The following is a 14599-nucleotide window of genomic DNA, read 5'->3' as shown; positions in this document are numbered from 1 at the left end:
AGGGCGGTGTGGTGGCCCGTCGTGCGGCGGGGCCCAGCGCCGCTGTCATCTCGGAGGTGGCCCCGGCTGTGCACACGGCGGGGTTTCGCCCAGGTGCCTCCAGCGCGGAGGTGGGGGCCTGCCCGCGGGGGCCCTTCCAAGCCTCTTCCCCGGTCCCGCCGCAGAGTGGATTAGTGGCGTCGCCCACCCGCCTGCTCCGTGCTGTGCCGTGCAGAAGTGCCCTCCACATGCCTCACAAACCAGGCGTGCGCAGCCGTGTGGAGGGGAGCCCCCCCTCCCGGCACCGCTCCGACAGGGTGCGGCTGCCAGCTCCTTTCCTGGGGTGACAGAGGTACGCTGGCACCCGCAGCGCCGCTCTGGATGGGCGGCTCTGCTTGGATCCGGGTGACGGTAGCCCCAAGGAGTTGAACGGCGTGCTGTCGGGGGGTTTCGTGCATAAACGTTACCGTTGGTGTCAGAGTCGTTCCAGCAACAGGAGGTGCTTCCCGGCTGTAGAGGCTGCGTGCACTGCAGTTATTCTGTCTTTTTTTTACTTGAACATCAATAACTCTTTCTGCTTCAAGGGAAAAGTGCCTTTTAAATGCTGCCCTTGGGTGTCCCAGGGGGGTATCGCAGTTCAGTTTAGAATTGCTTCAGATTCGTAGAGTAATTTGGTCTGAACAGCGGAGATGCTGCTGTGAAAAGAGCTGGCATTTTTTTTAATTTTTTTTTTTTAGTGGTGTGGTGGTCAAACTTTCTAATGTAGAAGCGTTAATTGGCTGTCAGATAGTCACTCGGGCAATGCTTTTGTGAGAGAGAAAGTAGGAGGGCAGAACTTGTAGGACTCGCATTTGCGCAGGTTGTTGGGATGCATCGTCTGCTTCGACACCTGCCCTTTGCACCTAGCGCGGCGGAGCCCCGTGCTCGCTGCATGTAGGACACTCCACTTGGGTTAAACAGTGTTACGTTTCAGGTGCTGTATTTCCCCTGCTCGTCTCTGACCACTTGTTGTTGTTGTCCTTTGCTTTTGGTCTTTCTTGCTTTTTGTTTTGGCACTAGTTTCTCCTCTTACGTATTGAAAACGGGCCTCTTCCTGTTAAAGACCTACCCCAAACTGCATCTGCGATGGAGGCACTGAAGGGGATCCTCCACAAGCGGGCTGCTGGAGGCCGGGTTCTTGATCTGCTCTTTCAGTTCTGGCAGTATTGGGCATTTGTAATGGAAAGCGGAGGTGCAGACAAGTGATTTAAGTTGCTAACCCACTCAAAATTTGACAGCTTTCATTAGGGTAGGCTGAGGTGGTCTCTAGCAGCACTCAGGGGTTGGAGAGCTCACTTGGGGAAACACTAAAGGTTGTGAAGGCATGTAATGATCCAGCACTCCTTCAGGGAACGTACTTGACTGCTGTGTAAACAGTCCGTGTATTTAAGGTGTTGCTTAGCTAATTCTAGTAATAAATGTCACTGGTTTTATTCAGCCCAAACTGACTGACAAAAAAGGACAAGAAGGGCTCATAGCCCTCTTCTGCTGGTGTCAGGAATAAAATGTGTTGAAGTGTTACAGGTTGCTAGGCCTTTGTTATTGCACAGTTAAGAGCAGCTGCAAAAGCAGCTTAAGCAGCACCTGCTGCACGGGGGCAAAGGAATGGAGTGGAGCCCGGGCAGGGCCCCCTGCTTTCCAGCACGGCTGGACTTGGATCTCTGCTGGGAAGGTGCCACGTGCTAATGCTCTAGGACGGATGTGCCTCTTTCCACCACCACCTGGCAGCCCAAGGCAGGACCTTGAATGTTTCAGGAATTGGCTGTAGATTATACTGGATATTCCCTAGCTTGTGCAAACTGGCTGGCTTTTTGTGCCAACATTGTCTCTTGCTCTTTGCCCCATTCTGGGATACAGCTGTCCCCTCACCCTCTTCTGCCCAGTGCTGCCCCCCCCCCCTTTGAATTCTTTCTGGTTAATTAGAAGGGGATTATTTAAGCCTATCCAAAAAATATGGGCATGTACATGTGTTTTTGCTGTGTGACCTGAAGCAAAATGCATTGCATCTGAAAGCTTGTCTGTGTCTATACCAGCAGTGCGGTTTGCCCAGTAAAACATAAAAGGGCTGTTCAAAAAGTATTGAAACTGATCCTGTAAGAAACAAAATATTTCATTTACAGGGGTTTTGAGTTAATCTTCCTTGAAGTATGCTCCTTCTGTAGCCACACACTTCTCCCAGTGTTTCTGCCATGGTTGGAAGCACCTCTGATAAGCAGTTTGTGGAATTGCTAAAAGCTGCTCGGTTGCACTTTGTTGTATGGTTTGCACATCACAAAGTTTTCTTCCAAGGTTTTATTTAGTTTAGGGTTGCATGGGGCCGTATCAGGGGAATATGGAAGCTGCAGCACTTGTGGGATACGGTGTGACTTTTTTCTCTTCCCACAACTGAGAAAATCTTGAAAGGAAGATGATTTTGTGATGTGGAAACCATATAGCAAAATGCAACAGAGCAGCTTTTAGCGATTCCACAAATGGCTCATCAGAGGTGCTTCTAACAATGGTTGAAACGTTGGGAGAAGTGTGTGGCTGCAGAAGGAGCATACTTCGAAGGAGATTAAGCTGAAACACCTGTAAATGATGCTGCAGGAAATAGTTTCAATACTTTTTGAACAGCTCTAGTAATCACCCGCAGCAATCCCCACCTGTTGCATATTTCCTGGACCATCACAGGTACAACATCACTTCAACTCATCATTTTTGTTTGTTGTTCACCCTTCCTCTTGTCCCGTGTTGTCTGACTGTGCTGTAAGGCCTGACTTTCTGCTACTCCATGCATATTTTTAGTTGTCATCTTCATTTCAACTGAACATTAAATGGTGAGTTTGGAAGAGTGGTTCAATTACTGAGGAACATCTAGTACCTGTGTGTATGTGAAGGAATAGATGGGCCCTGTTCATGGGTAGTGTTGTTGCTTCAGTTTCCTCTAGCTTAGGTCCCTTTGACTTTTACATTTCAAGCAGTTTAGAAAGAAGATCCAAACAAATGCATTTGTTTTGAAGATATATGCAAACTCCATATTCAGTTACTTATAGCAAGTTCTGGAATACCTTGGCTTATATAGGTGCTCGGGAACAGAACATGTTGGGGGGACTTGGTAGTTTGGTCGAGGCAGGGGTCTGTCTGAACTGTGGGAAGCCAGACATGCCTTCATGGTAACTCTTCTTCTGCTCATTTCTTTGTAGCTAGTTAATGCAGCATGTAAGACATGGAAGTTTACTCCCTTCCAGTAAATGAGGGAAAGTGGTAAAGGAGAACTGTGGAGTTTAAATCGGTGCTGATGGGTATGCATACACCCAGAAACTAGGCTTTTACAAGACTGGGCAAACTTGGGAAGGTGTGGGATGTCCATACATTGCTTTTCTCCAAGGAAGCTACTGTGTTCCTGGAAAAATGACTGGGAGTTGGTCAGGTAGCTAGTGAAGAACACAAAAAGGCTTTTGTGTCTGAGAGCAGGTTTTCAGGATTACAACAGTACTTGTATTTCCCTCTGAGCAGACGAAGGGTGTGTTTAAAACTGCTTGGGCATGGCATGCAATGGGAAGAAGTGGTGCTGGCTGCTTTGCAGAGTTGTGCAATCTGATGAACGCTGTAAACAATAATTAAGTGCATGTTCTCTGTTGTGGCTTTCAGGATTTTGGCATAGGAAGTGTATGGGGCGGGTGACATCTTTTCTTCGCTACAGCTACTCTAGATATTCTGGCTCCAAACAAGCAATAGTGCACAAAAGCTGTTTAATGATAAAATTGCTAGAGGGATTTAAATAATTTACACAATTTCCCCCTCTCTAGAGGGAAAGATCCGTGCATTTAGACAGCAATTCTACACTACAGCTTCCTTCTGCTTAACTTAAAGGACCAGAAACACTCCTTATTATTTTAATAAAACTTTGCCTAACTGTCTGCATAAGCTTCAAGCAGAGCTTGCTACCACCAAGTAAGAGTTCTGTAAACGTGGGTTTTGTGATGGGCGTTTCAGACAACCTTAACTGTAGACAGATCTCTTGTAAATGAAGGAGTAAACATGGATACATCATGGAGGTGACCTCATTTAAGGTCTTGGCGCAAGCCATCCATGCACGTTTCAGCGAGCTCGCACGTTTTGGAGCAAAGATTGTAGGCCATGCTTACAGGGGAGAGACTTAGGGGGTTGTGTTGGACAACAAGTTGAATGCAAACTGCCAGTGTGAGCCTGAAACAGAAATTGGGTAACATTGCTGCAGTCTAGCCAATAAACGGAGATGATGCAGTGGTTAGAAATAAAAGTTAAAAATCTGCACATTATAATAAGCAAGGATTGTTTTAACCGTGAGGGTTGTTTGTTCCAGTGGTTAGTTACTATGGCTTACAGCGAGTTCTCCATGGCTGGTCACTTAAAAGCCAACATAAAATTAATTACTAGTTCAAGTTCAGTAACTAAGGTTCAACTAGACTGTAATTTTTAGGAAAAACAGCTGTGTCCTGTGCTCCATATTATGCAGGAGATTAGACAAGATGATGCATTCCCTTCTAGCCATAAAATGTTGTAACTTCTGAATATAGCACCCAACTAATTTTGTGTAGCGGAATAAAATCGAAACAGGGTGCCCTAGGAGTGACATTTGATTTGACCTCGTGCACAAGACAGCTAGGCTTTTTCCCCCCCATATGGAGAGAAAATTCACAAGTGGTTTTAGTGGATAAATCTGAAGAGCTTTCTTCAGCTGCAGTCAGATATAATTTATGATAAACTCTCCAAATTTTGTGTGCAGTTTTAGTCCATAGAGATTAAAATTGTATGCATTTTAATAAAACTTGAGCAATGGTAATTGTCAAACGAAATAAGCTTCATATACTTTGTCGGTTCCACTGGCTTTTTGGGGACTTTTATAAAAACAGTCAGTTTGGTACTTGTTTCCTCCGGTTTACTCAACAAACAAAGCAGTGCATCTCACAATGAATGTTTAGATTGCTGCTGTGTACAATGCCAGATGAACCTTTAAATACAGGGTTTGCACATCATTGTATATTGCAAAACCTGGACTTCGGAGTGCAGATCCAAGCATGTCTGAGGTGGTTGTTTTTCAGAACGAGGAAGTACAGATTATACTTTGTCCTGGATGGAAACAACAGAAAATCTTATCTCTGTGATTGAGTGATACATCCAAGTAAGGAAAGCCAGGCTCTTGTTTTTTCCCTTATCAATATACATGTTGTATCCCGTTGGTCTTTTTGCCAAAATAACAATGTCAGCAGTAGTGGTAACGAGCTCTAAGTAGTGCCAGAATTGTCTTGTAAGTAACAAACCAAATACAAAAGTTCTTGTAAAAGCAGGTAGTCACACCCTCTATGTGTTTTTTGTCAGTGAAAACCGCTGTTACCAGCTAGGCCTAATTTATCATAGGAGTGCCCTTCACATAAGAATTTTAATTTAAATTTTCACAAAGAACATTGATGGAAAGACCAATCAAATGCATAATAATAGCATGTGATAGAGCCGAGTATCTTCTCTATCAGGATAAACTATGTAGGTCTTGTAGAGGGAAAAGATTGTAGTAATAATCAAGATTGTAAACTGTTGACTCTTAAGCTGTATCCTTTCCCAAGCAGAATGCAAATTTATTGTCCTGCTGCTGGTCCCAGTATATTTCTGCAGTAGATCTCTTTGAATTATTTATTGTAAAACAGTTGTTCTAAAACTTTGTAATAGATCATTGCATTAATCTTGTAGCTTTTATGAATATGCTTTTCTGCTGTGCTATTCTGCTTTCATTTGTTTCTATCTGATGAAACTGATGAAGAAGGTAGATTGATTAATAAAAACTGATTGATACTGTCAGTTGAGAGAGCTTAATGCCGGCAAGTTTGGACATCAAGACTTTGCACAAACTCAGAGAGAGGTGATGACCCTACTGCCTTTCCCCAGTATTGTAAGCCAGATCAGTAGTTTCCTATGTTCTCTTTAATATCTCCATACTTGATGGGCTCTAGTGGCTTGCATACAAACTGAGACTCTTAATAGAGTGTTCAGACAGTTTTGTTGTGCCCTTGTTCATTTGTGCTTTAAAAGCTAAATCCAGCAGATTCTCACCGTAGAAAGGTCACCACGCACCATGGAATCCTGCAGTACAGGGTTCATTTGGAAAAAGTTTGATCTGTACAATGGGAAAGCACATTTTTCTACTTCCTTTCCCACTTAGATGCACTGGATTATACCTGGCTGGTTTGTTTCAGTTCCGTTTAGAGAGAAAGAGACATGCTCCTCTCCAATCTCTTATTCACCGTCCTGAAAACTAAGGGATTGGGTTCATGGTCCCTATTGAGAAAGAGAAGCAAGATCTACTGTAGGCTGGCACATGACATGGTCTGGTGGAAGAGGTAGAAAAGTGAAAGGGTCCGTTTTACCAAGTCTTAAAAGAATAATGGTACCGAATCTGTAGTTCATTATCAATTGAAATGCAAGGTGGTTCCTAAGGAGATCCAATATTTAGTTTCTTTTCCTTTTAGCAATCTGTAAAGACACTATGGGTTTTGTCTGTAATGACACAGTTTTCTAGAAGAGCAAATTTAAGAGCTTTGGCTGTGGACTGCTCTGGGCATAGAGCAGCAGAACACTGATTTCTTACCTTTTGAACCCAGGAATTAGTCTAAACTTCCTTTTTTCTTAGCTGTAGCCTTTCTAGACATTCTCAATCCAGTGTGTGCAAAATGATTAATGCAAGGAATTGGCAGGAATTGTGCCTGAGATTCCCTCCCCCATCCTTTTTGGGGGTGGCAGGGGCCAAAGACGCTTAGTTAGTTGCAGTGTGGTATTTAACATGACATGGTAACGATGATCTAACAGTTTCAACCACCAGGTATAAGGTAGGCTAGTTTTAGTTAAAATTTCCGTTTCTGTGATAACACGTGAATCCTCAAGGAACAAAATTTACTTGGGCCCAAAGCCCTGGCTTTGCTTTTCCCAGATCTGCAATAATAGTGCAGAACCTGTGCTATATCTTATAAAGCAGTAAGATTGAAGGTATTATCTGGCAAACCATCAGGACTAATCATGAAAGCTGTGTCACAGTTCTAGGCTGACTTTTATTTTTTACTGTAGACTTTTTTCATACAGAGAATATCTCATGGTCACTTTTCCCTGCTGCCTGCAGAGCTCCCTATACTCCCACCCCATTTATAATCTAATAAGTCCTCCTCTACAGGAACAGCTACTGACATGGAAAGATGCATTGAGAAAGCTGCTTAACATATCTGGCAGTTACTGTAGTCTAGCTGGAAATGAGGCCTTTGCGCCATACGAGCAGGCAGATCTGTTCGCTGCTGGCCAGTAGCCCATAGAGCGCAGCTTATGCTCTCCAGAACTGCAAAGGTCTGGGGAGCTCAGCATTTGTATCCCTGCGCGCTGGATATTATTCACCACATTTTTGCTTTCATCCGTGCTCTTTCTCCATATTTAGTTCTGAAGGGATTTTTAGTCATCGCTATCTGTTGGTTGCATTAGAAACCGGTGTTATAACTATGCCCTTCTGAAAGCTTAGAAACCCAAATTTCAGAGGTCATTAAACATTAATCTGCTTCTTCAGAGTTAAGTGCTAGTGACTGCTACCACCGTGCCTAAACCACAGAGTGAGTGAGACAAGTTCAGTCTTCCACGGCCTAGTTCTCTTCTGTATTAGTTCACATAGCGTTTCTTGCTGCAGTACCTGGGCACCTTCTGATAGCGTGCTTAGCAGCGGGACTCGCATCTGTCACAAGTTTTGTTCGGTCTCCCTCTGCCCCAGCAGCCAACAGAGGTGAGCCTGCACCTGGCCTCTGGCTAGCTTCTTTGAGGTGGCTCAGGGTGGGGAGCTGGACTACCGTACAACTGAAGGGAGAAGGAAGGATTCCTCCTCTGAGCTCTGTGTTGGCTGTTTCGGTCAAGAGGCTTCCGGTGTTAGTGACCCTTTCACCAGGCAGGAGGGGCAGAGTTGAGACGCCTGTGTGTCCACAGCTCCTTGACAAGCAACTGGGCTGGGCTCCGGGGCTGCCGTTGGGCTGCTGCTCAGTGGTGCTGGAAGTGGTAGGAGTCCACCAGTCTGCGATCGAGCTGGGATCACTGGTCAGTGACCAATGGTCACTCTTGCTGGGGAGGTAGAAGACTCCAACCACCACTTCCATGAGGAGCTGGTCTGCTCGGCAGTGGGTGAGCTGAGATGGCTCATTCCTGATATTTTTGCGAGAGATCCAGTCCGGATTGCAAGGGGTTGCGTGGGTTGGGTTAGACGTGATCTGTGAAAGTGCTAAGGGACAAGTTTGGGGGGCAAGGTTTAAGGTTTTGCAGCTGTAGCCTTGTCAGTGTGTGCGGCAGAATCCCAGGAGGGCAGGTCTGGGGTATTTTACCATCATGTCAGACATGTTGCGCACGCTCTTTAAGGTGTCCTTCGTCTATTGTAACCATGTGAATTAAAATAAAATCGGTTAGTTCCTGAGTGTTGCTGCTTGGTGCCAAAGAGAGCTACAGCCCCAATAACTAACTAGGTGGAAGGAAGATAAGCTTATTTTATTACTTTCCTATGTAGGTCTGTGGGGTGGGGGTTAAATGCTTGCTTGACTTGCCCCTCTTTTTTATTTTTGCTGCTGACAAACAGTACGTAGTGTAGAAACAAGTCCACAAAGCTGTTGGGCCCAGAATTTCAGTTGCAGACTGCTCCATTTCATCTCCACCGTCTCTGAAGAAGGAAAAGCATTGCGTGCTTTCCATAGCTTTCTGTAGGTTATCTCTGACATTTTCTTTGCAGGCCCAAGTTATCATTCACAAATCTGTTGTTTTTCTGCGTGTCTTATCTGAATTATTTACATCCTGATGGAACTAAATGAGTACATTAGCAGCACCTCTGACTCTGCATGATATCAAGAATGTTAATAATTCATCACTTATTACAGCTTTATCCCTATAGGTTAGCATGAGTGGGAATTTAGTTCACAACATTAATAAGGCCTTATTTCTTCTGTCTTGAAGATCTGTTTTTTCTCATCTGCCCATAAATATTCAAACAGCATCAGGGTTTCTGGAAATGGGAATGATGAAAGGAATGTAAGCTATATTACTGACTGCTCATAGATGTTAGGGTCGGGAGGGACCTCAGTAGGTCGAGTTGATGTTGAAGAATAAAGACTCAATCTGGCTTTGTAACAGGTGTCGGATGTAGTGAGGGATGGACTATTAGGTGTTTTTGGAGGAGAAAATTCCCAAGGCAGGTCAAGCATGTTTAGAAACCTGAAATGCATATGCAATTGCTGAGTTTTGCGTGGTAAGTCCACACCAGTACAACGCACTGCTGTACGATATTGTGGTGTTAGGGGGTTTTTGCAATTGTTCCGAAGCAGCTAAGACTGGCCACTGTCAGCGTTCTCAGGTGGATTAACTGTCTCTACTTGTACAATGCACTTGACTTCCCGAATTAGCACGTTAGCCAGGGAAGTCCTCAGATCGCAGGCTAGACATATTGTTGGCAGCCAGCCTCAGAACTCACCTGGTAAACAGCGGTTTTGAGACGAATGCTGCCCTTGTAGAACGGCAGGTAAACTCTTCTGTTTCCGCTGCGTCTTCTACTGATTTTGTGTGGATTCACCTGCCTTCATTACGATTGAATGGCAGCGTGGCTGTGGTGTAGAACTGGAATCCATAAAATCTATGAAAAGACATGCTTGCCTATCCCAGCCCTGCAGTGCGTGGCAACTGGGAACTGCTAAAGAGCTTGCAAATCCCTGTTCTTCAATGCACTTGTCAGTTGGTTCTGATCTGCCCTTCCCCCTGGTTGTTGATATCAAATGCAGTACGTCTGCATTTGTAGGTATTTGTTGGTGTTTGTAGCTCATGCTTTCCCCATCCTCATTCAGCCTTCTTGATAATTTGAGGCCAGTTGTTTTACGTCTGGATGTGGCAGTCTCAACCGCATAAACAAGCGGCACGATTTTACAAAAATACCATTTTGTCTTCAACCAAGCTCTGAATGGAGAGGTTTATAAGCAAAGAGACTGCGACTTGAGGTGGGGGCGTGTGTGTGTGACTCAAACAATATCACTGTTGCGACATAGACAATGTTTGCCTCGCACACTTGGAAGGTGTTTTAGGAGGCTCTGGGGGTCGTCTTGGTCCGTACCTAAACTCTGTCTAGAAAGCATAAATCTCGCTGCACCTGAAGGTGTTTCTGGGGAAGAGCAAAAACGGTCTTTCAAGCATGGCTGAATTTGTGGCTCTTAAAGTTAAATTTCAGATCACTGTCAGATAAATATTGCCTGCTTCTAAAAATGAGTGGCTTCTTAGTCTTTTGGTAAAGGTGGGCTTTTTTATCTCCTCGGTTAAGTGTCAGGATAAAAGTGTTTGCTTTCACATAGTGTTGGTATTGAGAGAAATGAATAGCGCATGACATTTTATGTAAGGAAGAGTTTTTAGCCCGTATCCTTTTGGAGACCTCTCAGGACTGCGTTTAGAAAATGAATCGGTCTGCTGGAGAAACGTTCTTTGCAGCTCCTGCCGTAATTTGACTTGTTAGAGGTCTTAGAAAGGTTTGTTTTCATGTTTGTAGCGTGCCTAACAGCGTAGGCTCTGGCTGCTAAACAGTACTGTATACCACTCGGTGAATACCGTAAATCAGCTAGTTAACAGTGCGATCGGTCTGTGCAACTAGTTGCTTGAAGGTTCAGAAGCTAACAAGGTATCTGATGTTGTTTTTCTCTCTCTCTCTCTCTCTTGCTGTAGCAGTTGTAACAGGATTATTGGTATTGCATAGTTTGCTTTGACAGTCCATTTTCCTTGGCATTTCTCGTAGGATCAAGAGAGGTCTCTTCTGAAAAACACTACTGTAGCAGGAGGAAGGTAAACAATATAGAAGTACAAGAAAATAAAAATAAGATTATGCAGACTGGGCTTCGAGGGTCACAGAAATGTTAGAGTAGCTGTGATAGAGCAGTAGCGTTCTGGTGTAAAATGCACGTGTGGAGCTGCAACTACCAGACTCGGGCTTACAAAATTAAGTAAAAAAGTACTTTTGTGGAGGTAAATCAGCAGAAAGATCCCGTTCCGTGTGTACTTCTGACCCGCCTTGGTCCCCTTGCTAATGGCAGCAGTGTCAGCAGGGCTTGCACGTGCCCAGACCTTGGGGACGAGTTGCAAAGGATGTCTTCTGGCAATGAATTTTGAGCGCTCTCAAGGTGCTAAAGGACTGAAATCCTGATGGAACTTGCTTCAAATTCAAACTTGTCTTTTGTTACATTCGTGAAGAGTATTCCTTTCTCTTAAAATACAAAAGCAATCCTGACTGCAAACCCAATTAAAGCATGGAACATGCAATTATATTAGAAGGTTCTGCTTAGAAACTGCCTATAAAGACTTGCCAACGTGTCTAGAAGCATCTGTGCCACATGCTGCGTGTGTCCTAACTTTCTCCAGGCTTTGGTTGCTCAACTTTTTATAAGCAATTCAGTGCGTGATGGTTTACTACATCTGAAAGAGCCCCACAAAGGTGAGGGGCTGTTGCTTGTGCCAGCTTAACTTGATTATCATGGATACAGCTATAATAGCCATTCAGGGTGAAAGTATCTAACGTTTTGCTGATAGGTCTGACTCGCGCTAACTGGGACACGACTTTCTGCTGTGATGGACGTTGTTCAAACATGCATGCGTCTGTCAACACCGCGCTTGTGCTGATGAGAGAGTACAGGTGACAGAGATGGGTAACAGTTTGTCTCTCAAACTCGGTGTTGTTAAAACACCAGGCTGGGATTGTCAGGACAAGCCCACCTGGGTTTCATCTCGGATCCAGAGAGATGCCAAAATGCATTAATACAGTGGATATTTATTTATTTTTTTTTTTAAATGACCAGCTCTGTGTAAAGTGGTAGTTGTCTCTGTACATAATGAAGGCTGAAACCAAGTTTCCATTGTAAGCCTGCTCTGGGTGATCCCCAAGTCGCTACAGAATGTATCTTAGCCCCTGCCCCAAAGAGCTTCATCTCATATCATCGTTGTCTGTGTAATACAGATAGCAGTTGTTACACCTGGTCAGGGGCAAGAGCAGGGGATTTTGCCAAATTATGAAGGGGATGAGATGAAAAGGCCCAGTACGACTTGGCCTTCGCTAGCTGCCCAGGTTCTGCGTTCCCTCCCCATAAACAAAAGCAGATGATTGGGGCAAAAGCAGTGCTGTGTTCCTGCTCCTGGTTTGTGTGCTCTTTGTGCAGAGACTGTTACATAAAATAAACCCACCTTTACCAATGAAGCCATCTGTCAAAAGTTTTGCACATGGTGGGGGAGGAAGGAAGAGAGAAGATGGGGTCACTGCTGTAAAGCCCTTCCCAATGGTTGAGGTGCTAAAGGGTGTGGGGGGTGGGTTTCCTTCTACGTCCATCCTTACCTTGAGGTATTGTAAAAGTTTGCTGCTAAAATCGCATAAAGCATCCTTGCAGTAGGTGTTTCAGCAGTAATGACCTTTTTTCCTGTCAAACCATGCTTTTTAACAAAAGGTTAACCTAGTCAAACAGTGGCATAAAACATAGCTGGGTCGTCTTCACAAGTAACTAGTATGGCAAGCTCAAAGAAACCTTTCCTCTAGTATAATATGAATAATGCATTCCAGAAACACAAAGAGATTGAACTTCCCTTGTTGCGGATTTCAGATTAAATGACTTGCATTATGTAGTACACAATGACCTGGATCCAGGCTGCAGAATAACCTCCCCCTTCTCTTTGTCCTCCAGGGATTTAAGTCATAATCACTTACTGTCATCTAACTGGAGCATTGACGTGTCTATTCACACACTGCAAGAAGTGTAAGTTAATCAAGTTATTGTTTGTTTTAAATAATTAAGTGCACAGTTCCTGCATATTCCTAATTAGTTTCTAAGCTAGGACTCCTAAGGCATGTCGAGAGACTTGGTCTGTATTGCTGCAAAATATCTGAAGCAAGGTAGAAGAGGTGGTCTCCTTTCCCCACCCCCTGCCCCCCTTACCTGCATGCTACATGCTAGGCCAGGAGTTGCTCACCTGTAGAGGCCTGCTCTAGCAGGACTAGGACCGATTGCATTGTTTAAAAATGGAAACTGGGCATTGGTTTTTGAGCACTGTTAAGTTTTGATCCTGCTAAACAAATTTACGTACAGGGTAAGAAGACTTTTTCCTATTATTCTCTTCAGATTTGTTTCTATACTTGGTGTTCGGGAGTCTCTTAGCTTTATCCGCTGCTGAATGTCATGAATACAGCTGGAGGGTTTACAATGCTGTGGTGTCAGGGGAAATGTTTATCAGTTACCCTGTTGTCTAGAATGGCTTTTTCCCTTTTTAAAATGCCAGTAAAGAAATCTCTCTTTCAGGAAGATGAATTACAATGAGCTAAGTGAAATTCCGTACTTTGGAGAACCAACTTCTAATATTACTCTTCTCTCATTGTAAGTAAATATTTATTTAACGACGTTGAAAAATTACTTATTTCTCTTAAACAAGTGGGGAAGATTGAAAGAAGTTGAAAACCAGATTTAAAAAAAGAACAACCCTCAACTTGTTTAAACCTCTCAGAATTATAGTGCCAGGGTCAATGTACTTTGCTCTTAAAAAAAAAAAAAAAAAAAAAAAAAGCCCCCACCCGAAAACCAGCAGCCCCTACTAAATGAAATCCAGTCGACTGGGCGTCCCCTTTGTCCTCTTGTCATGAGTCGTGTGTGGTTTTGCTGCAGGGGCGGAAATGTTTTCCAAATTCAAAAACTCCCTGCAACCAGGCCCCCAGAATTCAAACCTTGCTTTAAAAAAGCAGCCCGACAGATTGTAGCCATCAGGGTGGCAGGGAGGGGCTGTGCCAGGATGCAAAACACATATGGCTCTGTTCATTTGCACTCTGAAGCACACATTAAATGTCTCGCCCAAAGCCCTATAGCTAGTTGTGGTGCGGAGCTTGAAGTGTGGTCCAGTGATTGTCCTTACGTTGCTCTCTCTTGTTTGTAGAGTTCACAATACCATTCCAGAGATAAATGCTGAGCAACTCCAAGTTTATCTTTCATTGGAGAACCTAGATCTTAGCTTTAACCTCATCTCGGAAATCAAAGCGTCTTCATTCCCACGAATGCAGCTGAAGTACCTGTAAGTATGAGAGAGTTGGCCTGTGATGAGCTGAACTGGCTGATTTGCAGCCTGGTGACATGCCATCACACGGCACAAGATTACAAGATTAGGTTGTCACCTAATCTAAAAAACCCCTGGTTTTTTTTCCTAGTGGCTTGGGTTGGGAGCCAGGAGTCGGTCCAGACTCCTTGGTCGACTTGCCATGTGATTCTGATCCTTATCCTTGGAACTACCCTGAAGTGCCTGTGCTCTGCATAGAGAAGTGATGGTCCCTTGCCCAAGGGAGTCTGAGAGTTGAAGGGCTCATCTACACTAGGTTTAGGCAGAGTCATGGTGAACTGTGCACCTAATGATGCAATTTTCACCCCCACTCCACTGCCTTCCTTTAAATTCATTGCACATATTGAAACAAGGTCTTCATCGTTCTTTCCTCACATTGCACTGAAAATTATTTTTATCTTCTTGGCCCTGGTAGAAGTTATGTGAGATCAGGAAGCCTGTTTCTGACGACCAG

At 44.2% G+C, this 14599-nt stretch overlaps 1 protein-coding gene across 2 annotated transcripts in view; it reads left to right on the top strand.

The window, feature by feature from the left end:
- The first annotated feature begins 12708 nt into the window (after positions 1–12708).
- Positions 12709–14599, top strand: part of LRIG2 (leucine rich repeats and immunoglobulin like domains 2) — a 21464-nt gene continuing 19573 nt past the window's right edge. Inside the window, exons 1-3 of one of the 2 annotated variants that reach the window (XM_006033292.3) lie at positions 12709–12803; positions 13344–13418; positions 13969–14103. In XM_006033292.3, the coding sequence (XP_006033354.1) occupies positions 13348–13418; positions 13969–14103 (206 nt within the window). In that variant the 5' untranslated portion in view covers positions 12709–12803; positions 13344–13347. The remainder of the gene's footprint in view (positions 12804–13343; positions 13419–13968; positions 14104–14599) is intronic. The other variant, XM_025215065.1, reaches the window with a different exon arrangement.

This window comes from Alligator sinensis, unplaced genomic scaffold, assembly GCF_000455745.1.
Source record: "Alligator sinensis unplaced genomic scaffold, ASM45574v1 scaffold1218_1, whole genome shotgun sequence".
Classification (NCBI taxonomy): domain Eukaryota; kingdom Metazoa; phylum Chordata; order Crocodylia; family Alligatoridae; genus Alligator; species Alligator sinensis.
This window is presented reverse-complemented; position numbering and strand designations above follow the sequence as displayed.